Source organism: Eubalaena glacialis, chromosome 11 (genome assembly GCF_028564815.1).
Source record: "Eubalaena glacialis isolate mEubGla1 chromosome 11, mEubGla1.1.hap2.+ XY, whole genome shotgun sequence".
Lineage (NCBI taxonomy): Eukaryota > Metazoa > Chordata > Mammalia > Artiodactyla > Balaenidae > Eubalaena > Eubalaena glacialis.
This window is the reverse complement of record NC_083726.1, coordinates 15306018-15332567: the sequence shown is the minus strand read 5'-3', so window position 1 is coordinate 15332567 and position 26550 is coordinate 15306018. Positions and strand designations below refer to the sequence as shown.

General features: G+C 47.1%; 1 protein-coding gene across 4 annotated transcripts in view; it reads left to right on the top strand.

Annotated features, from left to right (window-relative positions):
- Positions 1–25836, top strand: part of ABTB3 (ankyrin repeat and BTB domain containing 3) — a 310593-nt gene extending 284757 nt beyond the window's left edge. For all 4 annotated transcript variants that reach the window (XM_061204459.1, XM_061204460.1, XM_061204457.1 and 1 more), the window contains 6 exons: positions 4260–4365; positions 7768–7870; positions 9963–10044; positions 17038–17106; positions 18958–19071; positions 25506–25836. In XM_061204459.1, coding sequence (XP_061060442.1) covers positions 4260–4365; positions 7768–7870; positions 9963–10044; positions 17038–17106; positions 18958–19071; positions 25506–25715 — 684 coding nt within the window. In that variant the 3' untranslated portion in view covers positions 25716–25836. The remainder of the gene's footprint in view (positions 1–4259; positions 4366–7767; positions 7871–9962; positions 10045–17037; positions 17107–18957; positions 19072–25505) is intronic.
- Positions 25837–26550: the final 714 nt, after the last annotated feature.

Sequence of the window (26550 nt, the reverse complement as noted above, 5' to 3'; positions counted from 1 at the left end):
AGCCTGCATGCTGAGGCTGGCCCGCTGCCCCTGGGGCTTGAGCCTTGTGGCCCTTTGAGCTAAAAGCACCATGCTTAAATGTGTCACTCAGAGGAGAGTGTCAGCATCTGTCCCAGCACAGCCACCCAACCCACGCCCACCCCCAGAACAGAGTGAGCCTCAAGCTCAGTTAATTCCAGCCACTGTCTTCACGTTCGGGTCCAGAGCTAACCAAATCCATAGGGTAGACCAACCCCGCAAGTGTTGTTAACTTATACGAATTACAGCGTGCCAGGGAAGCAGAGTGAATTATCCCAACAATCCCACAGTCTGGAGGAAGTGCACAGAAGAGGGCACAGAGCAGACACCTCGACAAACACAGATGAGTTCAAGGACACAGTGGGGAGTCTTCTCTTAGGGTTCTCATCTCTGAAAGAGAAGCGGCCAGAAAACCTTGGCAATGGCAGCATCTTTGGTGCTGGCATCGGGCTCATCAACATCATCCTTCACACAGTGTCCAGCCCTCAGGGTCTAGCCAGTGCCTGGCACTTAGCAGATGCTCAATAAATATTTGAAGAAAAAATTCATGAATGGATGAAAGTATAGCTTAGTGCATGAGGGAAAGTTTACATTCACGAAACCTTTGGGGGATGAATGAGTCAAGCCTAGGGAACTGTTGATGACCCATCTTCTTTCCCTTTCTCTCCTGAACTTCTAGTGCTTTCATCATAATTTTCCTATTTCCTCATTGGGCAGCTTTTCTCTTAATAATAGACTTCATTTTTTGGAATGATTTTAGATTTACAGAAAAATGGAGAAGATAGCACAGAGAGTTCCCATACAGCCCCTCACCTGCTTCTCCCATTATTAACATCCTGCATTAGTGTGGTACATTTGTTATAATCAGTGAACCAACATGGATACGTTATTGTTAGCTAAATACTTTATTCCTGTTTCCTCAGTTTTTATCTAGTGTCTTTTTCTGCTCCAGGACACCACGTTACCTTTAGTTGTCATGCCTCCTTCAGCTCCTCTTGGCTGAGACAGTTTCTCAGACTTTCCTTGTTTTTGATGACCATGACAGTTTCTGAGGAGTACTGGTCACATATTTTATAGGCTGCCCCTCTAGTGGAGTATGCAGTATTTGTCTCACGATTTAGACTGAGATTGTGGGTTTGGGAAGGATGACCACCGAGGTAAAGTGCCTTTCTCATCACATCAGGTGTACATACTATCAATATGACTCATCACCGGTGATGATGACCCTGACCACCTGACTGAGATTGTGTTCGTCAAGTTTCTCCACAGCAAACTTACTGTTGCCTCCCCCTCACTTTCCAGACTGTGCTCTTTGGAAGCAAGTCACTATGTGCAGCCCTCACTTAGGAGTGGGGAGTTATGTGCCTCCCAGATAATTTTTAAGTGCTTGAGGACTGTCCCTTTGGAACAGACAGCCCTTGTCTTTACTTTCTCAGGTGATACAACACAGTGAAGTTAGGCCAAGCTGTGAGTTCCTGGAGAGACGGGATCTTGCTCTGCTGCCTCTGTTGCCCCCACTATGGCTCCTTTCACAGTGCCGGTTACCTCTTAGATGCTGAATAAGTACCTATTGAATTGAATTAAACAACTACCACCACCACCACCAAAAAAAAAAGCCCCACGAAGAGTCCACTGGTTGCTCAGGCTTCTCTTACGGGTCACGAAATCCAGGAAATGGATCTTCATTCCTTCCCCCGAGTTGATGAGATGGGCTGACTCACCAGCAAGGCTCCCAAGACAACCCCAGGTGCAGCTAGTGAGACCAGCACCATTCATCACCCAGTCTGCACAGAGCATCTTGCAGGTCACAGATCTCATCTTTCTTGTGATCTGCAAGTATTCACTGTGCATCCACAGTGTGTCAGGCACGCTGTGGTCAGAAGCATGACGAAATAGGCAAACTCTAGATGAGCTGTATTAGTTTCTATTGCTGCAGTAACACATGACCACAATTTAGAGGCTGAAGACAACAGCCATTTACTATCTCATGGTTTCCATTGGTCAGAAGTCCAGGCACAAGGTCTCGGCTGGGCTCTCTACTTAGGGTCTCACAGGACCAAAATCAGGGGTATCAGCAGGGCTGAGTTCCTTTCTAGAGACCTGGGAAGAATCCACTTGCAAGCTCATTCAGGTTTGGGTAGAATTCAATTCCTTGTGGCTGTAGGACTGAGGTCCCATTTCCTTCCTGGGGGTCAGCTGGGGGGTCACATTTTGTTCCTAGTGTTGGGGCCTGCATCCCCTCTCAAGCTCACCATGTGGCCCCCGCCGTCTTCAAGCAACAGTGCATCAAGTCCTTCTCAGGCCTCCACTCCCTCTGACTTCCACTTCTCCCCCATCCCTTCTGAATTCCTCTTCTGCCTCTAACTTTAAAGGGTCATGTGATTACAGTGGGCCCACCCAGATAATCCAAAGTAATTGCCCCCTTTTAAGGTCAACTTTTAAGGTCAACTAGTTAGTGACCTTAAGTACTCCTGCCAAGTCCCTTTTGCTCTGAAAGAGAACATATTCACAGGCGTGGTATCTCATGATATCACAGTCCCAGAGATTAGGGCACAGCAGTCCTCTAGGGGCCACAGTACTGCCAACCGCCCGGTGCTTCTCCAACATGAGTATGCACGGGAATCACCTGCAGAGCGTGTTAATGCCGATTCTGATTCAGTGGGCCTAGGGTGAGAGTCTGCATTTCTCGCAAGTTCCCAGGCAATACTACTGCTGCTGGTCGATGGAGCGTGTTTGTGTGGCAAGGCTTTAGACCAAAGGAAACAAATTTACAGTCCCCAGCCCAGGTCAAACCCAAGACAGAATTTCAGTATATGAAACTTGTGGTTCTCAAACCAAAGGGAGCATCCGAATCATCAGAAAACTTGTTAAAATATTGACTGGTGGGCCCCACCCCCAGCCCACCTGAGGCTGAAGTCTGTGGTCCCGGGACCACACTTTGAGAACCACTGCTGCAGCCATGAGACAGTCACTCTGTGAGTGTTAAGTGAGAGGAGCAGGTAACACCTTTTGGTCATAAGGCATCATCTTTGAAAGCAGAATCCCTTTTTCTGTCCAATATGATTGCATCTCCTTAGGCACCTCTGTGGACCCCCTCTGAGGTAACATGGTGCCTTGCAGGATCAAAGGGTTGGGTTTTCTTTCCATATGTTGAGCTGTAATCCCTCTCTTTCAGGAACACAGTGAAGTAGATTCAAGAATAAGAACTGCTAACATCATTAGTAGTCTCAAACCTATCTTTTAAGATTAAAAATAACATTTTTTGTTTTTATGACCAAAGCAACACTTGTTTATTATAGAAAATATAGATTAAAAAAGGGAAGACATCATCATCCCACCCAACGGTAGCTACTCTTTTTCCAGACCTTTCTTTATACATCCAAATATATATGTAGCATTTTACTTCCAAAAATACATGGTACAAATTGTGTTGTAACCTACTTTTCTTAATATACTGTAAATGTCTAGCTATCTACCTCTGTTTTTAGCCCCTAGTTTCAACCCCCTTCACCCAGTAAAAAGCATCCAAAAAAATGCTCTGATCCCTGGCTTCCTTCCTGCACACCTGCAGTTGGAGGGAGATTAATGAACAGCACGGGCCCCAACGGGAAAGGAGGAAAGAACGTGAAGGGCGAAGGGCGATCAGAAACAGGCTCCCTGAGCAACTGGGGCAGCTGTAGTTTTGCATCACAGAACTATTCCCCCCCCACACACACTTTTTTTTGGAGGAAGTGATTCAGCTGAGCACTCCTGGATCTGGAAATGCCTCAGCACCAGAATCAAATTCAGAAGGAAGCCGAATCAGGAGTGTTTGTATCTTGGTCATGGAGAGCACAAGCACAGGACCCAAAGGGCTTCCTGCTATGATTTTCGGGATAATTACCTGCTGCCAGAATTTTGGCGTATTAATAAAGGTGTGTTTAGGGTGTAAAACTTATTTTCCATCCTGTGAGTTACAAAACTTGTTTTCTAATGGATAGTAAAGAAATGATTGGAGCAAGAAAGGATTTAATTACAAATTAAACTTCCACCAATGAACCTGCTAGACATAGTGGACAAACAAAGCAAGCAAATCCAGGGCCTGATGGGCAAAGTGAACGTGTGATGTCGGGGGAATTTCTCTCATAATCTGCAGTAAGTCTGTGGGCTCCTCTCGCCTGGGGGGAGGAACCCATTATTACACCACAGCTTGGATGAGTGCTCGGCCCCCAGCAGCATGAGCTGTTCTTTCCTTTCCACAGAACGAAGTGATCAGCCAGCAGCTGTGTGTCATCTTCACTCACTGCTATGGGCCCTACCCCATCCCCAAGCTCACAGAGATCAAACGGAAACAGACCTCGCGCCTGGGTGAGTAAGTGCTTCCCGGGTCCTGCCCTGCACTGTTGCTTTGTGATTTGAGGGCAGGGAGCAAGCAAACGCCATAAAAGAAGGTGGGAGTGTTGGAGGGCAAACGAGGTGGATACTGGAGTGAGGTAGGTGGAGGTCGGGATATCACCTTTGTTATGGGATTAAACTGTTTGGAGAACATACCTTGGGGGTGTGGACAAGGGAACTCGCCAAAATCTCATCCCTCCGTTGAGTGCCTTTCTACTGCAAGTCACCGACAGTGACAGGCTGCCCAAGACCTTCTGAGCCCACGCACTTCCAGCTGCCAGGTAAAGTCCCAGAGAAGGCTGAGCTGTGTATGGCTGCTCTCCCCCAGCCTCCCCTCTAAGAAGTCCCTCCTCCCTGAGATGGAACAAGCTGGGGACAGTGGCAGTACGGCAGTGTCCTCCTAATAGAAGTCCTGCAGGGAACTGGGAGGAGAGGTGAGGAAGTGTTGCCCCCTTCCCGTGCCGCGTGCACACACACACAAGAGGAGAACAGAGCCGAGCTGAGGAGACAGGACACCCTGAACTTCCATCAGGGTAGCAGTAATCACTTTTCACCCTTCTTTGACCCTGGCATTGAGCTGGCCACAGCAAAGCCCCTGACCTACTCTCTCTCAAGCAATCCCCGGGCCACCCCAGGAGGCACACAGTGTCATCCTGGTCAAAGCTGAGGAAAGAGAGGCTCTCAGAGGCTGCAGCATCAGTTCAGGTGGAACTGGAGCTTGAACCCTGGTCCCCCCAAAGCCACAATTCCATCATTCTCCAGTCCGGCTTCTGGGGTTTTCCAGAAGAAACCTTTGCATCAGGCGCTGATTGCATTCGGAAGATCCTTGCAAACTGGTTGATCAGCCTGGCAAGAAGGCAAACACCCAGCTGCCTTGAATCCTGAAACGTGAACCTTCTGTTGCAAGGGCCTGTCTCTCACTGCCTAGGGGGTTATAAAATATTAAAGATAAAGGACTCCCTTTGCCATGAAGGTTGGGGACTTTCCTACTTCCTGTTTCCTCTTCCTATAAAGACCAGGAAACTTTGGAGAAATGGAAGCATCTGAAAAATTCTACCCTTTAGCAAAACCCCTACTTTTGAAACAGGTGAGCTAGTTTAAATTAGTGAAAAGGCTAAATTCATGAAACTGTTTTAAAGTATTTTTGTTCCTGTCATGAATAACCTGTTAATTTAAATGATACAACTTTTATGCTAAAATGAAAAATTTAGCAGTTGAATCAAAATTGTCTGGTTTTCTTTATGCCCATTCATGTAGGCAAACCAGAATGTACTAAAACTGCAAGTAGTTCTACCTTGTAGAAAACAGGTGTTAATTAAAATATTATCAGGGCAACAAATTATAAAGATCAATCAAATTAACAGACTTTAGAGATTGAAGGTTACATTGCCAGGACATAGCAATAATCTCTGACAGCTGGTGCCTTACAAGACACCCTTGTTAGAGCAAACATTTGCAAGGGCTGTTTCACTGATGCAGCATAAAATCTGCTTTCCTGTAGCTATAGGAGAGGAGGGAACATTTTTTTTCCTCCTGAATTTGCTGAGATTTCTTTCACCAGCAATTAAAAGGGCCTGGTTTTCAGCCCAAGCACTGGAATCCCGAGGGTTATTAGCACCAAGAGAATAAAGGCAGGCCTGAGAGGCTCAAAGCTCACAAGATGAAAGAAAGAGGACATAATTACTAATAAGTGGAATATGGAACATATAGTGTTTTGTATCTTCAATACAGCATTTCAAGCTCAGATAATTGAAGGTGGCCAAATAGTAGTTCCTTAGGAATCTACTTGAAAGGAAAGATAAGAGTAGTGACAAAGGTTCCAAACTGGCATCTCTGTAGGGCTGGGCAGGTCATAAAAATGATTGAAATGAGTTTGGTGTAAGACAATAGGGAGTGGTGGGGACTATGGCAAACTGGAGAGCACATGCCTTATTTTTTTATAGTACGTTGTCCTCTTGCCCTCCCAGTGAATTCTAGGAGAGAATGGTAAAAAGAGCTAAAGGTAGGAGATATTAGCAATTTGGGAAGCAGGAGTGGGGGCTAGTTGGAAGTGGACAGTGGGAGTGAGAGAGACCCAGCAGAGGGAGGCATGTGGCTGAGAAGAGGGAGAAAGTGACTCCAACCTGTTAACAGTCTTTAAAGCAAGTGGAGAAGTGGTAGTCAACTCTGGGGCCTTCCTCTGTAGCCTCTCTTCCCTTTACCTGGAGAGATTTAGAAGTTTGGGTTTTGTTGTATTTTTTTAATAAAAAAAAATTTTTTTAAGATAGTGGGATTACAGGTGATTTTGACTTTTTTATGCTTTTTTTGATATGTTTTAAATTAAAACTTTTTTATTGGGAAGAGGTGAGGTGGCTATAGGTACTGACAGAGAAATATGAGTGGAGGACATCCAGGACCACCACCTGGGGCAAATCAGCCAGGAAGGCAAATTCTGGGTCCAAGTTACAGCAGGGCCTGGGCAAAATGGGGCCAGGCCAGGGGTCTGACTTAGAAGCCAGGTGGGGTGGAGTTGTGTAGGGGTGTACGGGAGTGTTGGTGGATTTTCCCAGTGAGACAGAAGTGCTGAGCTGAGGACAGACTGGCACCTTCTGTAGCCCCAGGAAAAATGGCCAAAATGACAGGCAAATCGGAGGATCCCGGTGCTTAGCAATGCAGGCCCTGGAGTCAGAATGTCTGGGTTCACATCCTGGCCTCTCCACCTGCCATTTGCTTGACCAAGTCACTGTGACTCCTGGCCTCAGTGTCCCCAGCTGCACACCTGACAGCCGTCCCTTTCTCCCAGGACTGAATGAGTTTACACGTGTAAGTGCCAGCTCACACGGTGCCTGGCACATCGTGAGTGCTCAGTAAGTACTAGAGTACTCATTGTACAACTAGTTATACAACTTCTTTATTCTTGGAGTTGAGGGCAGGGGCCTGGCTCGTTTGCCTCTGACCCTGAGAAAAGGGCTTGGATTTCGAATCACCTGGAACACAGCGGCAAGGGGACAGCTCTTCAGAACCACTTCTATCCGGCAGGCGGGCGCTGAGCTAGAGAAGGAGGAGCGAGATGGGGTGGGTGACTTCCTTAGAGGCCAGGTGGGTGGATGGTCACCTTCCACACCTGACAGTCATCTGAACTCGGGCTGGGGGCGAGTCTTCTAAGGGGAAATGCTACTTTTAGTCGCGAGTAAGCTATGAAGATTTCCTACGAGAAACTGAATTTCGTGATTTGAGTGTTCCTTTAACTGATTCTGTCTCCTGTTTGGTCACTTTCTCTCCAATGAGTATTTTATCGCCATGGCCTCCCTGTCAGTTCTTATGGGCACTTCTCCAAAAGAGGAATCCAAACCTCACCCTTCTCTAAAGCTACCCTCTCTCCCTTTCCTGTTCCAGATCCTCATTTCCTTAACAATAAAGAAATGTCAGATGTTACCTTTCTGGTAGAAGGAAGACCATTTTATGCTCACAAAGTGCTGTTATTTACAGCCTCTCCAAGGTATGTGTCATCAATTTTGAAAGCACTGAATTACGAGGGTGGCTATTACTATTCTCTGAAATTCAATGTGGGTGGTATCGTCACTGAACTGGCAGATTTTCTTCTCAAAATCAAGGATCCAAGAGTACAGGGCATTTGTACACCGTGTTCAGGCAGCATGATTCACAAAGACAAAAGGGGGAAGCCACCCAGGAGTCCATCAGTGGAGGAATGAATAAAAAAATACGTAGTGTATACATACGTTATTCAGCCTTAAAAAGGAAGGCAGTTCTGACACATGCTACAATATGAATGAACTTGGGAACATTATATGAAGTGAAATATGCTCGTCACAAAAAGACAAATACTGTATGATTCCATTTATATGAACCTAGAGTAATCAACTTCATAGAGACAGCAAGTAGAAGGGTGGGGATGGTGGGGCTGGAGAGGGGAATGGGGAGTTGTTTAATGGGGACAGGGAGTCCTGGAGACTGATTGCACAGCGATGTGAGCACACTTCACGTGAACATTACACTTAAGAATGGTTAAGACAGTAAATTTTATGTTACATGTTTTTTAACCACAATTTGGAAAAAGAGTACATGGCTGACACTAGCATAATCAGCAGCCTGATTATGTGGCTTAGACAGGGCACCGTTCCTCTAGGCAGACAGGGCACATATCGGGCACAGAGCTTCGTGAACAGAGCGTGGATTGGATTGCAGCTCCCTCAGCCAGGTGTCCTTGTGCAGCCTGAAAGCTCCTACACGGCAGCCTCGAATGGCCTGCTCTCCAAATATCAGGGAACTTTGACATAAGCCACCCAGAACACAGAGGTCCTGAACCTTACTTTTCCCTGACTCTGGAGTGACAGTAGTATAACACCGTCCCTGCTAGCTCTGCTACAGCCCTTCCTTCTCCTTCTGATTTGAGTAGAGATGGAGTTGACCATTTAGAACTGCATTATCCCGGGACCTGAACAGGGATCGGTGAAGGTGGGCAGAGAAGAAAGTGATGTTGAATGAGGAGAAGGCAGGCTGCCAGGGGGTGAGCAGAGGGTAAGGACCCTGGGATCCAGAAACGGAACCCACTTCCAGGTCACTAATGAAGCTGTGTGGCCAACACTCCCTGGGTTCCTAAAAGCCTCCTGGCATCTCCAGTGTTCCCCCCCAAAACCTAATACCCCAAATGTCTGCTTTGCCACTGCAAGAAAAATACACTGTCCCTTGCAAGGTTCTCGGTTGTGACACCATAGAAGAACTAGATCAGTATTGTACCAATGTTAATTTCTTAGTTTCAACAAAGGTACCATGGCTGTGGAGGATGTAACATCGGGGGAAGCTGGGTGAAGGGCATCCTGGAACTCTCTGTATGATGCTTGCAACTCTTCTGTAAATCTAAAATTATTTCATATATAAAGTTTAATTTATAAAAAGAGACACAGCTTAGCTTATTTCTAAATGTATTGAGTATCCATGTGTTCCATTGACTGAGTCTCTACCCACAAGGAGCTTAGTTTAGTCAGTGGCAGGAAAATGCACTTAAAACCCCAGACAGAAGATCACCCACATAGGGAGATGGTTAGGTCATCCACAGATGTTGATTAAATACCTACAGTGCGTCAGGTCCAGCCTGGCATAGGCTCTGAGGAGGCAGCAGAGGCAGAAATGGCAGAAGTCCCTGCCCTCTTGGAGCAAAGGTTGTGGGGGAGGGGGGGGGAAGTGGGAGGTGGAGAGCTCCTGAGGTGGGCGCCTGAGGAGCTTGAGGCCTGAATCAGGAAGGAGTCCAGGAAGAAGGCAGCCTTTGTGATGGGCCCTACAAGGTGGACAGGGCTTTAAAAGGCATTTGTTCTTTTCCAGTCGCCTGTTTGAGAAATAATTTAACAGTTCCAAACACTGTTTTTAACTTTCGAGTTTTAACTTCAGATTGGATTATGGTATCATATCAGAAGGGGGAGCATTATGTTAAACAATCTATGGCTATGTCATTGTATTTCAGAGTGGGAGGGGATACAAGACATTACATGTTTCTATCGTCAGAGAGCTGAGTCTCTTGCAAGCTGTTGATGTCTTTTGAGTCTTCTTATCTCCCTTTTTATGTTCCTGCTCAGGTTCAAAGCACTCCTCTCTAGCAAACCAACAAATGACAACACCTGCATAGAGATCGGATACGTGAAGTACCCCATCTTTCAGGTGAGCCCCTGTGGCCTGGAACCCTGCTGGTAGGTGCGGGGCACCGGTGGGTCCCTCCAGCCCTCCACCTGTGGATCAGCCACTGTACTGAGTCATCAGCTCCTGCACTCTTGGCCCCCATCCGCACACTGCCCCTCCCACTTACCGTCCATTCATGCCCACAGCATTAACTGAGCTATGTGCCCGACACTGTGTTGGGACCTGGAGACACAAGGATAAAGGACATTCTTCTCCTGGGGACTCACAGTCCAGAGGGGGTAAATCTGAGTCACAGTATAAAGTGGGGTGTGCATGAGAGAGGGGTGAACCAACAAGCTATGGCGACTCAGACCAGGGAGACTGGGGAAGGCCCCTGGATGAGGTGTCGCTGAAATATTGCAGGCTGAGGAGAAGCTGGCAAACCATGGGGAGGCTTAGGGCTTAAGAAAGGGAGTTGGAACATTCCAGGCAGAGAACAGCAGGTATGAAGTCCCCAAAGGTGGTTGAGCCCAGTGTGATCAGGAACCAGTGGACGTCAGGGAATCCAGTGTCATCTTAACATTGGTCTGAACCTAATGTAAATAGGAAAGGAAGGTTTGTCAGAGGCCAGATGACATTGCCATATCTCCCTCCATTTGAAATCAATACTGTTTGGTTTATGGGGCACCTCTAAGGGGGCACAGCAGCTTTCTTCCCTTTTCCTCCATTCTTCATGCCTGATTCATTTTTTTTTCTTTTTTTTGGTGGTGTCTTTGTCTGGTTTTGGTATCAGGGTAATGGTGGCTTCATAGCATGTCTTTGGGAGTGTTCCTTCCTCTTCAGTCTTTTGGAAGAGTTTGAGAAGGATCGGTATAAGTTCTTCTCTGTACGTTTGGTAGAATTTGCCTGTGAAGCCATCTGGCCCTGGATTTCATGCCTGATTCATAAATCCAGCCTTGCAATGGCATTCTCGCCGCTAGGAGAAATTCACACCCCCAGCTGGCCTCGCAGCCCTATCTCTGAAGCTCCGAGTCTCATCGGGGGCATGGAGGCTGGTGGGCTGCTTACGTCCATCAGGGGGCTACAAGGGGAGACTGTGGCCCCTCCGTGCTGTCTTCCCACAGCCAGGGTTAGTCGGCCAATGTGGGTGATCTGGGGATGGAGTTTATAGGATTCTGAACAGGACCTGTTTCCTCTGGTTCAGTTCTGGAAGGACAGCCCTGGGAAAATGTGGATAAGACTCAGGGTGGCCCTCGGGAGGCTCACATTCCAAGACGGTTGAGGAGACCACTCAGACATAAGCAGGCGGCAAGCATGGCCGTAACCAGGGTCATAGGGCGGCGGTCCTGATCTGGGCTTTGAAGGACAGAGCTGCGTTTCAGGATCTAAATGCTACCTTCCCCAGTTTAAACAGCTGCATTCCCCTGTTTAAAATCATTGTCTCTCGTGTGACCTTGAACAAATTACCCAGCCTGTCTGAGCCTCAGCTTCCTCATCTGGTGAATAGGAGAGAGAGGGTATTCCAGAGGGAGAAAAAGCATAAACAAAGGCACAAAATTGGGAAATCGTGTTGTGTATTTGAGGGAAAGTGATGATAGTCCATTCGACTGTGTCTTAAGGTATACTGGAGACTGAAAAGATACATTGGAACCGCATAGTATAAGCCAAGTGTGGCTGGCCAGATGATGGTTCTTCCCTCCACTGGTGATTGACCCTGGTCCCCCAGATCCTGTGATTCAGAGGGCTGCCAGGAAGCCACCATGCCCTCACAGTAAAGCCCTAAAGCCCATTGAGGTGTCAGTGTTTCCACCATGAGAGATGCATTCCTTTGGCTATGTTGAAACTTCAAAATAAAGAATCCTTATGGAATAACCATGCACAAGACACTCTCTTCTCTGAGCCTCATTTTCCCCATTTTTAACTCCAACTATGAATGAGGCACTGACCTTTGCTTGCATGTGGTTATCTGGATTAATCTTGCCACTTTTAGAGGTGGGGAAACTGAGACCCAGAGAACTTAGTGCTGGTCAGTGACAGAGCCATTATTTGAACCCAGTCTGGTCCTAAGAGGAACAATAATAAGAGCAGCTCCCATTTCATGTGCTCCAGCTACGTGCAGGGCTCGAAACCCGTGGTTCTCAACCTCAGCTGAGCAGTGGAATCATTTGAGGAACTTTGACGATTCCCAGTGTCCAGGCTGTAAATCAGAATCTGGGCTGCGACCCAGGCGTCAGCATTTTGAAGTCTCCACCCTCTGCCATCATCCAGAGGCATGTGCAGCCAAGGTGGAGAACCAGTGCTCTAAGTTACAGTGGTTCTCGAAATTTAGGAGGCCTCAGAAACTCCAGGGGAAGCACTGGGAGGTGAAGGGAGTTGCTTGTTAAGATGCAGAAAACTTGCTAAGATGCAGATTCCTGGGCCCCGCCCCCCAGAGTTCCTGATTCTGTAGGCCTGGGGTGGGGCCCAAGAATTCATGTTTCTTACAAGAACGCAGGTAAAGCTGATGCCGCTGGTCCAGGGACCCCCTCTGAGCACCACGGCCCCACATCATCTCATCCAGTCCTCCCAGCTCCCCCTCCAGGTGGCTCTTCTCCCACCCAACAGACAAGGTAGAGGAAGTGGCCCGAGCTCCCACTGTTCATCAGAGCCAAGCTGAGCTTCAGACCCAGGCCTGGCTGACTCCCAGACCTGACCTCTTAACTGCCCTCCCTGCTCTGGGGCCTTGGGTCCTCCCTAAAAATCGCCCAGCCCAGAGGAAAAGCCCATTAGCATTTGGAGCATGAGCCAGATGCTGGAAACCACACCCCCACCCCCACCCCAGCTCTCCAAGTGCCCATGGACGGAGCACTTACACCATCAAGCCTGGGACTAACTGGGGAGGTTCTTGTCATCAGAACCCGGCTTGTAGTAGGCACTCAATAAATGTTTGCTGTGGGAGCTGGTTAAATGAGACACCTACGTGGAAAGGCACAGCCCCAGAGGAATCATAGGCCTGTAATTGCTTTTGGCTGGATTAGGCTTCCCGGCCACATTAGCCTCCAGTTACTGTAATGGGCAGAGAAGATTGAGCAGGCCCTGGGGACTTCTCCATGTGCCTGCCCCTTCCCCATAAAAGAAGAAAAGCCTCATTTGTCGCTCAAAATAGGCCAAGTAGGGCTGAATCTGACCCAGAAGGAGGCTCCCAGGGGCCTGCTCACTTCACTTCCATGCTGAACAGAAGAATTTTAGTAAATGAGACAGCTTTGAGTTTCCTCCCTGCAAGAATGTTTAACATCATACACAGGCAAGAGCCCCATGCAGCTGAGGCTGCACCTGGGAGCAGGGCCTCCACAAGGCTGTGGACGCCGTTTACATCCTGCTTCATGCAGGCTGACAGCTGCCAAGAAAAACAACTCCATAAACAGGCCCTTTGGCCTAATAAGGGTCCATTTCGCCCCTTTGCAGAAAAGGCTTGTGCTGGCTGAGTCTGAAGGTGGCATGGCTCAGCCCAGTTTAAATTCCATTAGCCCCAGGTTCTCCATCCATGCTCTTGAAAGCAGCATTTCAAGTCAACAGCCCAACCGTGAGGAAATGAGATAACATGCTTTATAACTGGAGCGGCCCTGTGTTCAGGACAGTTATTATTATGGCTCTTACCGTTATTATTGTTGGTTTGGCCTTTATAAAAGAGAGGTGCTAGGGGAATAAATGGATTTTAATAAAGCAAATATCCCAGCATTCGCCGATGTGGTGTTTTAGATGCTTATGACCCATCAGGTTTGGGGGCGGGGGGCGGGTAAATAATGCTACGATATCATTTCACAAAGCCTCAGCCATCACCATTAAAGCACCGCCATCTCTGCAACAGGCAGGTGGCCAGTGCATGGGAGACTCAAATGCAAAAGAGGAAGGGCAGGCACTGGGGAGGCAGAGATGGACGAGACCCAGTCTGTGCCCTCAGACTCCAGCGGGAAGTAACACTGCAGTCATGTGTGATGGGCTGCCCGGCACGGGGTGGGAGGCAGCTGAGAGATCTGAGCAGATCTGAGGAGGCTTCACAGAGGTGACCACTGAGCTAGATCCCGAAGGAGGGGCCAGAGATCAACAGGTGGAGAAGAAGGGAAGGGCATCCAAGCAGAGGGAACAGCGTGGGCAAAAGCAGAGGAGTGAAAGAGACGGTGGTAGGTTCTGATCAAGGCAAATGGTTGGGAGCGGTCAGAGTGAAAAAGGCAGATGTTACCAAGGTTGGGAGGAGAGAAGGGCAGAGTGGCAGGTGAGATCTGAAAAAGTAAATTGAGCCATAGTAGCCGTATTCATAACAGCAAAAAAGTGGAAGCAACCCAAATGTCCATCGGTTGATGAATGGATACACAAAATGTGGTACATCCACACAACGGGATATTGTTCAGCAATAGAAAAGAGGTGAAAGAGTGATATATGTGACAGCAGGGTGAACCTTGAAAACATCACACTAAGTGAAAGAAGCCAGACACAAAAGAGCACAGGCTGTATGATTGCATCTGTATGAAATGTCCGGAACAGGCAAATCACAGTGGGTGTCAGCACACGTAGGAAACGGGAGAGACTGCTGACAGGCATGGGGTTTTTCCTGGGGGTGTTGAAAATGTTCTAAAATTAGATTGTGGTGATGGTTGCACAACATTGTGAATATTCTAAAACCCATTGAACTGTATACTTTAAATCAAAGCATTTTGTGTCATATGAGCTCTATTTCAATACAACTGTAAATAATATATACATATACATATTTTTTGAACAATTATTTTTGTACTGAAGTATAGTTGATTTACAATGTTGTGTTTCTTTCTGGTGTACAACAAAGTGATTCAGTTATACATATAAATACATATTCTTTTTCATATTCTTTTCCATTATGGTTTATTACAGGATATTGAATATAGTTCCCTGTGCTATACAGTAGGACCTTGTTGTTTATCTATTTTATATATAGTAGTGTGTATATGTTGATCCCAAGCTCCTAATTTATCCCTCCCCCTCCCCCTCCCCCTCCCCCTTCCCCCTTTGGTAACCATAAGTTTGTTTTCTATGTCTGTGAGTCTGCTGCTGTTTCGTAAATAAGTTCATTTGTGTCATTTTAGATTCCACTTAAAAGTGATATATGGTATTTGTCTTTCTCTGACTTACTTCACTTAGTATGATAATCTCTAGGCCCAGCCATGTTGCTGCAAATGGCATTATTTCATTCTTTTTGTGGCTGAGTAATATACCACATCTTCTTTGTCCATTCATCTGCCAGTGGACATTTAGGTTGTTTCCATGTCTTGACTATTGTAAATAGTGCTGCTGTGAGCATTGGGGTGCATGTATCTTCTCGAATTACAGTTTTCTCTGGATATATGCCCAGGAGTGGGATTGCTGGATCATATGGCAACTCTATTTTTAGTTTTTTAAGGAACCTCCATACTGTTCTCCATAGTGCCTCCACCAATTTACATTCCCACCAACAGTGTAGGAGGGTTCCCTTTTCTCCACACCCTCTCCAGCATTTCTTATTTGTAGATTTTTTAATAATGGCCATTCTGACCTGTGTGAGGTGATACCTCATTATAGTTTTGATTTGCATTTCTCTAATATTTAGCAGTATTGAGCATCTTTGCATGTGCCTATTGGCCATCTGTATGTCTTCTTTGGAGAAATGTCTGTTTTAGTCTTCTGCCCAGTTTTTGGTTGGGTTGTCTTTTTTTGTTATTGAGTTGTATGAGCTGAAAAGTGATTACTTTAAACACACATGCAAAAAGTAGATTGAGATCAGTCACAAAGGATGTTAAATGGCCTGAGTAAGAAAGTGGCCGCACGTGGCAGAAGCACTACTGGAAGAAGATTTTTCAACCTCAGAGAAAATTGAAGAGCTAACATTTATTGAGTTCTTGCCATGCACCTGCCAGGCCCCTGTTAGGCCTGTTACATATATTAACTCATTTAATCCTCATCACAACTCCATGAGGTAGGTCATATTATCCCCACTTTACAGATGATGAAACTGAGGCACAGAGAGCCTAACTTAATTCAGGTCACCCAGCTTTTAAGTGGCAGAGCCAGATCATAAACAGTGGCAAACCCAGCTCCAGGTTCCTTGCTCCTAACCACTGTTCTGTATTAGTCACAGACTCAGAGCCTGAAGGGACCATAGAGGGCGGCCCAGTCCAAGCACCTCATTTTACAGGCACCCCAAAATGGAATGTAACAGTCTACAGATTTTTCCAACACACCTTTATTAAGGCCAGGCAGGTAAAGTCAGTGTGTCATATAGGCAGGCAGAAGACATTGGAGAGTAGTGGAGACAGTAGCCAACTGGGAAGTATACACACCACCTAAAAAATTTATACTCAGCTCCATGGGAGGTGGTGACAGCCAATACTAACACATCCTTAGGCTTCATTCTACTTGAGGGACACGAGTTTGCAAAGCTCTGGGACTCTGCACACCATCCGGCATCCTGCGTCACATGTACAAAGCCTGGCTTGGACAGTTCACACCATCAATGAAACATTGAAACCCTGGACCCCTGATGGCTTCATCTTGGATCTTGTCAAGTTATAATAGGGAGCAGGTGATTTCACCGTGGCTCAGTCACCCTCTGGAAATTAAACAAGAGGTTTCTAGTCAAACTGGGCCATGTTCCCAGGGGGACTGCCGCTGGTGTAGGGTTTTTAAGCCACACCACGTGTGCTGCAGTTCTGGGCAGCTCGGTGGGGTGGGAGGTAGGAGGACAACCCATGATTATCACTCATAGATGGGGGAAAACCATCCTGGGGAGCAGAGCTTAGAATTGTTTAATTTGGCCCTGAGGATGAACCACAGGGAGACAGATTGCAGCATGGTGTAAGGAAAAATATCCAGCCTATAAAACTTTTAAAGGGAACTTCTCCTGAAAGGCAGTGATCTGGTGGGAATGGCCACCCTTAAAAAGGGGTGTCATACAGGGACTCAGAACCAGCCTGAGGGTTTGAGTGGATGGCTTTAAGATGTGTCTGTGTGCCATTGACACTTTGCTCACTGTGTTCTGTCTTCCAGCTGGTCATGCAGTATCTCTACTACGGTGGCCCAGAGTCGCTTCTCATTAAAAACAACGAGATCATGGAGGTAAGGAATCCGCTGTGTCACTGAGTGGGTGGCACGCACGGGCGGTGTCTGGGGGGAAGCTGTGTTGGGTTTTCATTTGGATGCAGGCTTTGGGGTCCTGCCTGCCTCCTTAGATCTCCCAAGGGCTTCTCATCAGAGCCCCTCCCCTGGAAGGCTGGGGTGCTGGGTGCGCTAGTCTGATCCCTTTCAATAGCAACTGAGTGAAGCCCAATTTTAACTGGCTTTGGCGGGTGGAGGAAAGGAAATTTACTGAAGAGCCTGAGGCTAGCGCTAGCTTCAGGCACAGCTGGGGCTCAAATAGCATCATCAGGAACTATCTTTGACGACTTCTCCCTTGTCATTTGTAAGAGAAATATATGGTCTGAAAGCATTCCTCAAATCTCAGCATGTCCACTGAGGCAGAAGCCAAGAGCCAGTTACAAAGCTCTCCTGGCCTCACTCAGGCCCCTCACTCCTGCAGCTCCCTGGCTCTCCCTGTCTCCTGTCCACCTCTCGTAACTCTGCCTCTTCTCCCCTCCCTGCTCCTTCCTAGAAGTGGAACTCGTGTCAAAGCTGGTAGCTTTGAACCAGAAGCCAAAATCACTTTGATATTCCTGAGCAAGAGCCAGGAGCCTGTTCAGGTGCCTGAAGTCCAGGGTGGCTGATGAGAGATGTCAGAACACTCTGAGTTGTTCAAGAGGTGACACCATACGGTGGTTCAGACATGGGCTCTGGGCCAGACTGGGTTCAGATCCAGGCTCTACCCCTTCTGAGCTGTGTGATCTTGGAGCAGTAATTTAACCTCTCTGATCCTCAGTTTCCCAACCTGTAGAATGGGGATAACAATATCTACCCCATTGGGTTTTGAAGATCTTAAGAGTTTCTATTTGTAAGGTGCTTACCACAGTGCCTGGCATGTGTCACAGGGGCTGCGTGTTCACTGGGGGCCATTTATCCTTTTGTTCTTACTCTGTGAAACCTTCTGTGGTCACTCCCCCGCCCCCCAAAGTTACTCTCCTGTCTCTCTGGATGGCTCCTCTGACACGTCACAACCTCAGGACTAAACTATACTCTGAGGACTCAGACTCTTTTGTAAACCTTTTTAAAAATTATTTTCAAATTGAAATAATGAACATACATTTCAATCATGTAGATAATACAGAAGGGCTTTATAGTACATAAAAAGCACCTCACCCAGCCACCCCCCACCCCATCCTCCCAGTCCTTTCCCCAAAGGCAATCCCTTTGAACTCTTGCTTCAGCCCTTTCTTCCCCTCCCCAGAGCCTCTGTTCAGCATCTTCCACGGCCAGGTGCCGTGCTCAGGGCTGGAATACAGCAGCGATGCAAAGGGACAGAGATCCCTGCCCTCCTGGTCTCTGGAGAGGGCGACAGGCATGACATCATGTCTGGTGTGAGAAGGGCTGTGAGGAAAACTTAGACAGGGTAAGGGGGCCAGATGGTGATGGAGGGAGGAGTCCTGAGGTGACCTGTGTGGAGACATGGATAAATGGAGGGAGTGAGCCACATTGATACCTACCTTGCTAAATAAGAGCGTCACCCTTATTTCTGGACGTAACAATTTTAGGCATTTTTGCTTGACCTCTTGCTGTAATAAATGTAAATTTGATTCACTTCGACCCCACCCCTCCCCCTGCCATCTTCCCCTGCAGTTGAATTCTGTCGCTGGGTCTTAGTCCTCTAATGCCAGCAACAGCTCTAGTGTAACCTTCCAGCTTTAGAGTGATGTCCGACACTTTATTCCCGATGCCTTCACCTTGGGTACTGCTGTGGGAGGTGAAGAGTTTTCTCACCGTGGGCGTTGCTTTCCTTCCACCTCCCAACCTCTAACAGGCTCTTTTCATGGTTTTCAGCTTCTGTCTGCTGCTAAATTTTTCCAGCTGGAGGCTTTGCAGCGACACTGTGAGATTATCTGTGCAAAGAGCATCAATACCGACAACTGTGTGGATATTTACAACCACGCCAAGGTAATCGATCCCATTCTCGCTTCCCGAGCACCCCCCATGCCCTGACGCAGGAGAGGCTTTCTTTGCAGACACTCTGAGTCCGGGTAGAGCGCAGATGCTGGGCCTGTGCATTTAGGCCAAGCCATCATCACTCCTCCCAAGGTCTGCTTCCTGCTTAGAAGAGATGTCTTTCCCTTCATCCACCCCTCCAGAACACAATGAAAGCAAGCAAGCAGAAGTTTCAAAAGCAGAGTCATTCTCAAACTGTAGCATGCGTATGAGTCACATCGCAGACTCTGATTCAGCAGGCTCTGGGGTGGGCGCTGGTCCTGCGTTTCTAACAGGCTCCCAGGTGAAGCCTCTGCAGCTGGTCTAGGCCACACCTTGAGCAGCAAGGTTCTGGAGCAGTGGTTCTCCAAGTGTCGTCTCCAGTCCAGCAGCATCAGTATCAACCAGAAACTTGTCAGGAATGTATATTGTAGGCCCCACCCAGACCTACTGAATCAGAAACTTTGTGAGTGAGGTCTGGCCGTCTATGGCTTCCCAGGCCCTCCAGGTGATTCTGGGGTGTTCACAGGTGAGAACCATTATGCTAGAACTGAGGTTCCCAATGCTGGCTGCATGGTAGAATCACCTGGGCACTCAAAATCCCCATGCCTGGGACCTATCACAGACCAATTCATCAATCTCTGGGGGTGGAGCCTGGAAAAAAGGTATTTTTTTCATAGCTTCCTGGGTGATTCTCAGATGTGCCAAGGTTGAGAACAGGCTGTCAACACTAGAGAGGTCCAAGGAGTCCTCCTAGTCAGGTGGCCCCAACACCTGGGGAGACATTTGGAATCTCGGTGTGGCCCTTCACCCCAAAGATCTCTGCAGGGAAGCCCAGGAATCTGTATTTTTAACAGGCTCCCAGGGCAACCTTTGTGATTTCAGCCATAAGGCCAGTCTTCACTCCAGTTTTTGGAGTAAAATCACTGAACCGCCGATTTCATCCAATTCACTTCACAAGTGGGGATACCGGGACCAAGAGAATTAAAATCATGTGTCCAGGTGCCACTTCATTTTGGTTCATGCGCTCAGGACAGGGGGATTAGCATCTGCTGGGAAGAAACAATGAAATAAATTAAGATCAGGAGTTAATTTAAAACAAAGCGCTCTTCTTTGGTATAACTGGAGCTCAGCACACATGCCTCCCACATCCACGGTTGTAGAGTGACAACTGATGTGAATAATGGTTACTCTGCTCGTTGTGAAAACACAGGTTGCGTTTGAGATGTTATTTTCTGTTTTACACCAACATTCCCTGAGTCCTTTCCAGGTGCAGGCCTCTGTGCTTAAAGCTTTGTTGCATTACCTTTTTAAATCCTCACCACAACCCTTTCATTAGTCCCATGTTATAATAAGGAAACGGAGGCACAGAGAGGTGAAGTAACTTGCTTAAGGTCACACAGCTATTACAGAGATTTTTTTCATTGTGGTAAAACATACGTAATGTGAAACTTACCATTTTAACCATTTCTAAGTGTACACTTCAGCGGCATTACGTACATTCGCATTGTTGTGCAACCATCACTGCCATCCATCTCCAGAATTTTTCATCTTCCCAAACTGAAATTCTATACCCATTAAACACTAACTCCCCATTCCCCGCTCCTCCCCAGCCCTTGCAACCATCATTCTACTTTCTGTCTCTGTGAGTTTGACTGCTCTAGGTGCTTCATATAAATGGAATCATATGGTATTTGTCTGGCTTATTTTTGTGTCTGGCTTATTTTTGTGGCTGGCTTCTTTCGGTTAGCAGTGTCCTCCGGGTTCATCCATGTTGTGGTGTGTGTCAGAATTTCATTTCTTTTTCAGGCTGAATAATATTCCATTGTATGTATGTACCACATTGTGTTTATCCATTCATCCATCAGTGGATACCTGGGTTGCTTCCACCTTTTGGCTCTTGTGAATAATGCTGCTATGAACAGGGGTGTGCAAATATCTGTTCCAGTCCCTTCTTTCAGTTCTTTGGGATATTTGCCCAGAATGTAAACCTAGATTTGCCTCACTCCAAAGCACAGGTTCTTCCTTGTGTTTATTGTCTGGCCTAATAAATGTTCGAAATATTTGCAATAATCCTTGCAATAATACTCAAAAAAAGATTTTCTGATTGGTCATCAGTAAATCAAAAGGTTCAGTCAGGCTACTTTCTACCCACACACACTGGATGTTTTGGTTAAGTAAGGGTTTTACCAAAATCTGGTTTCTTGGGACACAGCAAAAAAAAATTTTTTTTTAAATCTTGAACTGGTTACTTTGAAAAAAAGCATCCAAAGAAACTCTCTACCCAGGAAGAGGGCCCAATTAGTCTCACGGTCCTCTGCCCCCTCCCCTGGCCATTGGACACCCAAATTGCCCTGTGAACCCCACATCCACTGTGGCTTTGCTGTGGCCTATCTCCTTGGCAGCAAGGCCTGCATTCCACAGTCCCATTTTAATAACTTCAGGTTCCTTGGCAGGCAGCTTCTGTAGCTCTCTTTTTATTTAATAACACACCCGATGCAACGTGAGCCCGGGCTGGGAATACATTAGTGCTACAGGCTTGGAACACCTATGGCAAAGAACTGCCTCTTTCATTGATGTGCCTCTTCAGCCAGAGCTTGGTCAGACGCCAGCCTCTGTCTACCCTCCCAGGCCTCATCCTGGAATGTTTCCAAGGTCAATGCCTGCCCTTCGTGATACTTGCATGGAGAACGGGGCAATGCCAGCACCCCTTGCCCTTTCTATGTGCTGCTTCCCCTGTGCTGTGGATCCTGCAGCTCCCACTAATGATAACCTGCCACGTGGATTCTATTACTGCCAGATTGTGCTGCATACTGAGGCTAGTTTAGTAAAAGAGACAGAAAAGAAACTAATTCTCGGTTTGGAATCCCAGGAAATGCAGACATTGAGGTACTAACAACCATGCTTCAAATGTCAACAAGTTCTTGGCAACATTACCTCTGTTCTGCACCTAACCGTTGGAGACAGCTGTGGAGTTTTCCAGCCCAGAGGAGAAGCCTAGCCCATAAATGCACGGCTTCCTCATCTTTTTTTTCCTAGCAAAGCTGTCCTGAACTATTCAGTCATGAAGAAGAAGCCCTGGAGCTTCTGATGGCCCTTTCAGGGTGTCTTTCAACTTGAGAATAAGAAGAAGCTGGTTCATCAAATTGAATCTAAGCTAACGCAGTAAGCTCAACGGGGCACTGTGATGGGAAGAACATGTGTTTGGAAACCAAGGGATTCATTCCCTAGTGTTTATTGTGAGCCCACTGTTTACCAGGAGGTGTATATACATCTGAATAAGAAATTAGTAAGATATGGCCTCTGCACTTGAAAAAGGTACTGTCTAGGACAGGGGTCAGCAAACTTCTTCTGTGAAGGTCCAGATAAATATTTTCACAGAGGCCATGCTGTCACTTTGATCCTACTCAATTCCGCCATTGTAGTGAAAAGCAGCCAGAGACAATATGTAAATGAATGGGTGTGGCTGTCTCCCAATAAAACTTTATTTACAAAAACAGGTGGTGGGCCAGATTTGGCTCACAGGCCTGTAGTTTGTCAACCGTTGGTCTAGAAGGTGAGAGGTCTGGTCCCAGTTCTGTCTGTAATTAGCTGTGTAAAGGTAGGCAAGCATCTGATATATACTCACCGTTCAATAAATATCACCAAATATAAATGTAAGTACTTATTGTGCTTATTCTTCTCCAATTACACTAACTTGTGATGAGAGACACCCCTATACAAAGCAAGTGGCTCGGTGTGGTAAGGGGAGAGGGTCTCTCTGTGTCCACAGAATCAGAGATAGGCAACTCTGAGCCTCAGTTTCCCCACATGTACAATGAGGCCTTTTCTCTGTGACTCTAAAAGGAGGGTTCATGTTGAAAGAATGAAAGCATTCCTAAGAACTCTTCCAGCTCCAGGATGCTATGCATCTCTGTGAACATTTGTGTGATAACAAGCCTGCTCACCTGATAAAGCTCACCAGGCCCCCTAAGCCTCTCCGAGACCACAGAATCACCTGGCGTGTCCGTGTCCTAAATGCGCAGAGCATGGTACCGTACAGTCCACGTCCCCCCATTTTGTAGCTTGGGAAACTGAGGCCCAGAGAAGTGATTTGACTTGCTCAAAGGTGCACATGATTTTTATGAAGATAGGTCATTGGCTCAGTGAATTAGCACATGGTGTCAGTGAGTTCAAGGTACAGGCTTGAGGGAGTTCCCTAGTGGCCTAGTGGTTAGGATTCCAGGCTTTCACTGCCGTGGCCTGGATTCAGTCCCTGGTCGGAGAACTGAGGTCCCGCAAGCCATGTGATGCAGCCAAAAAATAATAATAATAGTTTTAAAAAAAAGAAAAAAAGGTTACAGGCTTGGTCCTTCTATGGGCCCCTTAGCTGAACTAGGTTCCATAGATACAGTCAACTCCCCTTATCCCAACCTAGGCACCTACTTTGTCCACGTGGGTCCCTCGATTTAAATGAGTGAGATGAGAGTAATAATGATGAATAGTTTACATTTAGCAAGACAGCTAACACTGAGTGAGCACTGACTACAGTCAGCCATTGTTCTGAATGTGCCATGTATTATCTCATTTAATGCCAGCAACAGCTTATTAGGTAGGTATTATTATCTTCCCCCATTTTAGGGACAGGAATATGGAGGCACAGAGAGATTAAATAACTCGCCCAGCAGCAGATGGCTGGAAGTGGCAAAGTCTGGATTAAAAACTCACGCAGATTCCAGAGCCCCCTCCCTTAGCTCCCTTCCTAACCTGCCTCCCCTACGTGTGACAGATGACAATCCTGCCGTCAATTATGTTCCATTCAATCCCCCCAACAGGTCTAGGAGGCAAGTGACTTAGTTCCCATTTTGAAAATGAGGAACCTAAAGCCAGAGGCCAAGTGACCCAGCCCTGGTCACATATTCAGAAAAGGGGGGGGGGGGCCCAACTTGAATCCAGGTGTCCCGCTCATTCCACCGTCGCCCTGTTGGCGCTGCCTCATCGTAATTCCACCATTCCACGTGGAGCAGCTTAAAGTGCATCTCTGGCTTAAGGACAGCATATTAGGGAGTTCAGAACAATAAATTCCACATTTAGATAATTTAGCATCTAAATAAAGCAGCAGGATATCATCTCAGGGAGCACTTAACTTCTGAGCATCCAGCTCATTGCAATAGAGAGACAAGCTTTGAAAACTGTAGAAAAGGTCTGAATACGGACACAGCCGACCCTCGTATGCACATTTGCTTCTGCATCTCAAACAGGAATTCCTCCACCCAGCACGCTTCCGAGGTTGAATGGTATCAGGCCGGAGGCAGTGCATCCTAATGGTTAAACACACAGCCTTCAGGACTTGAGTTACCAGGGTTCAGCTCCTGGTTCTGTCCTTGACGTGTTGTGTGAATTTTTTGTCAGCTACTCTCTTGTCTCACTTTCCTCATCTATAAATCGAAGGTGGTAATAGTACCTGCCTCAAGGAAATTTGAGGACTATGAGATGATACACGTGAAGTGCCTAGCACGGTGCCCAGCACACGATATGCTGTCAATAAATGTTTGCTGCTGGTGTCACTACTCTGAGAATTAACTGTTCATTCATACATTCAACAAATCCATATTGTGTCTACTGTCTGCCAAGCCTTCTTCTTGGGCTTGTAAAGTGAGGCAGGTCAATGTCATCCCTTCCGTATTGGTTTAGTCTGTCAGGAACCATGTGTCTTGATCAGTTTCTCAACCTTGGCACTACTGACAATGTGAGCTGCATAATTCTCTGCTGGGGGGTCTGTCCTCTGCCTGGTGGGGTATTTAGTGGCATCCCTGGCTTCTACCCACTAGATGCCAGTAGTAGAACTGTGTCTGCAACTCCGTCAGTGCACAAGTTAGCTGTAGTGGAGCAAAGAGACTGAAAACCCAGTGTTAAAATGGTGAGTGCTTGTTTAGTACATGAGTCGACAGCATGGCTGGGCTCTTCTGGTCTCAGCCAGCCTTGCTTCTGAGGTCAGCTGGCCGGTCGGCTGCAGCTGGCTGTGCTGATCCTGGCTGGGCTCTGTCGCTGTCGGGTCAGTTTCATGTGGTTGTCCAAGCTGCAAGCAGGCTAGCTCAGGCTTGTTTTTGAGGCAGAGGCAGGGTTCTGAGAGAGAGCACGGAAGCACACACGGCCACTTGAAGCCAGCTCAGAACTGGCAACTCTCACTTCAACCACGTTCTCTTGGCCTGAGCAACTCACAAGGCCAAGGCGGGGAGAAATGGACTCAGCCCTTTGATGGCAGGAGCTGCAAAGTCACGTCCCCTGGGTGTGAATACAGCAAAGGATGCAGAATCAGGGCCACTGTCGCAGTCAGTCTACCTTAACAGGTGTTCGCCATCAACACTTGTGAAAACAGGTGCTTTCAGAAATATAACCATCTCCTGCTTCTTCTCCACTCTCCACAGTTTCTTGGAGTCATGGAGCTCTCAGCATATTGCGAAGGCTACTTTCTCAAAAACATGATGGTCCTCATCGAAAACGAAGCATTCAAGCAGCTCCTATATGACAAAAATGGCGAAGGGACGGGCCAGGATGTGCTCCAGGACTTACAGAGGACGTTGGCCATCAGGATTCAGTCAATCCACTTGTCATCCTCCAAAGGTTCTGTTGTATGAAACGTCCAGTCCAAGGAATGGTCCCCGGGGACTTGCCAGTTCTGCTAATGCACTGGCTTCACACGAACATACAAGTCTCACGTGGCATCTGTTTTTGGCTGGGCCAAGGAGCTGCCTCTACTGCCTCAGCTGCTCTTGAATAAGCAAATGCAGCTCCCATGAGCTCCTGTTGAGAAACAAAGGACATGCCACTGGCCTGCAGGTCAGATTGCAGCTGGATCCAGAGCTAGAAGGCCAACGTGGGGCAGCCGAGCTGACCTCATCTGAAAGCACCCCTGGGGCAGTTGAACACCCCTTGCCAGGGACCGCTGTCCAGCAGATAGACTGAGAACTAAAGGTCGTTCAGGTTCCAGGTTGACAGTTGGAGAACTTCACTGTACCGGCCCTGAAAAGCATTATATTTATTACACATTACCTTAGTAGCTGCAATTCCGCAAGAGTTAAACCATGGTAGCAAATTGGTGAGGCTGTTAGCAATGACGAAGACATCATTTGGCATATTTTTAGGGGTGGGAACTTTTTAAAATGTTCATTAAAAAAAACCCCAAAACAGGGCAGCCTTGTAGTTTAAAATATATTTCTAAAAGCTTAACAGTTCATTTTCAACTGAATTGTGTTTAGGGATCCGTGTTTTGAGATTTCTTTTTTAAAAAAAAAAAAACAGTCGCAGGTCTACACTGTATAAACATGCATCTGAGAAGATATTGCTGATATTCTACACAAGGTGAAATAATAACCTTGCCTTAGTGATCATGGTTACACAAAAGAGGGGCACTGCCAATAATTAACTCAATAGTTGAAGAAAACCTGCATGCTAATCGTGATTTCGGGGTGA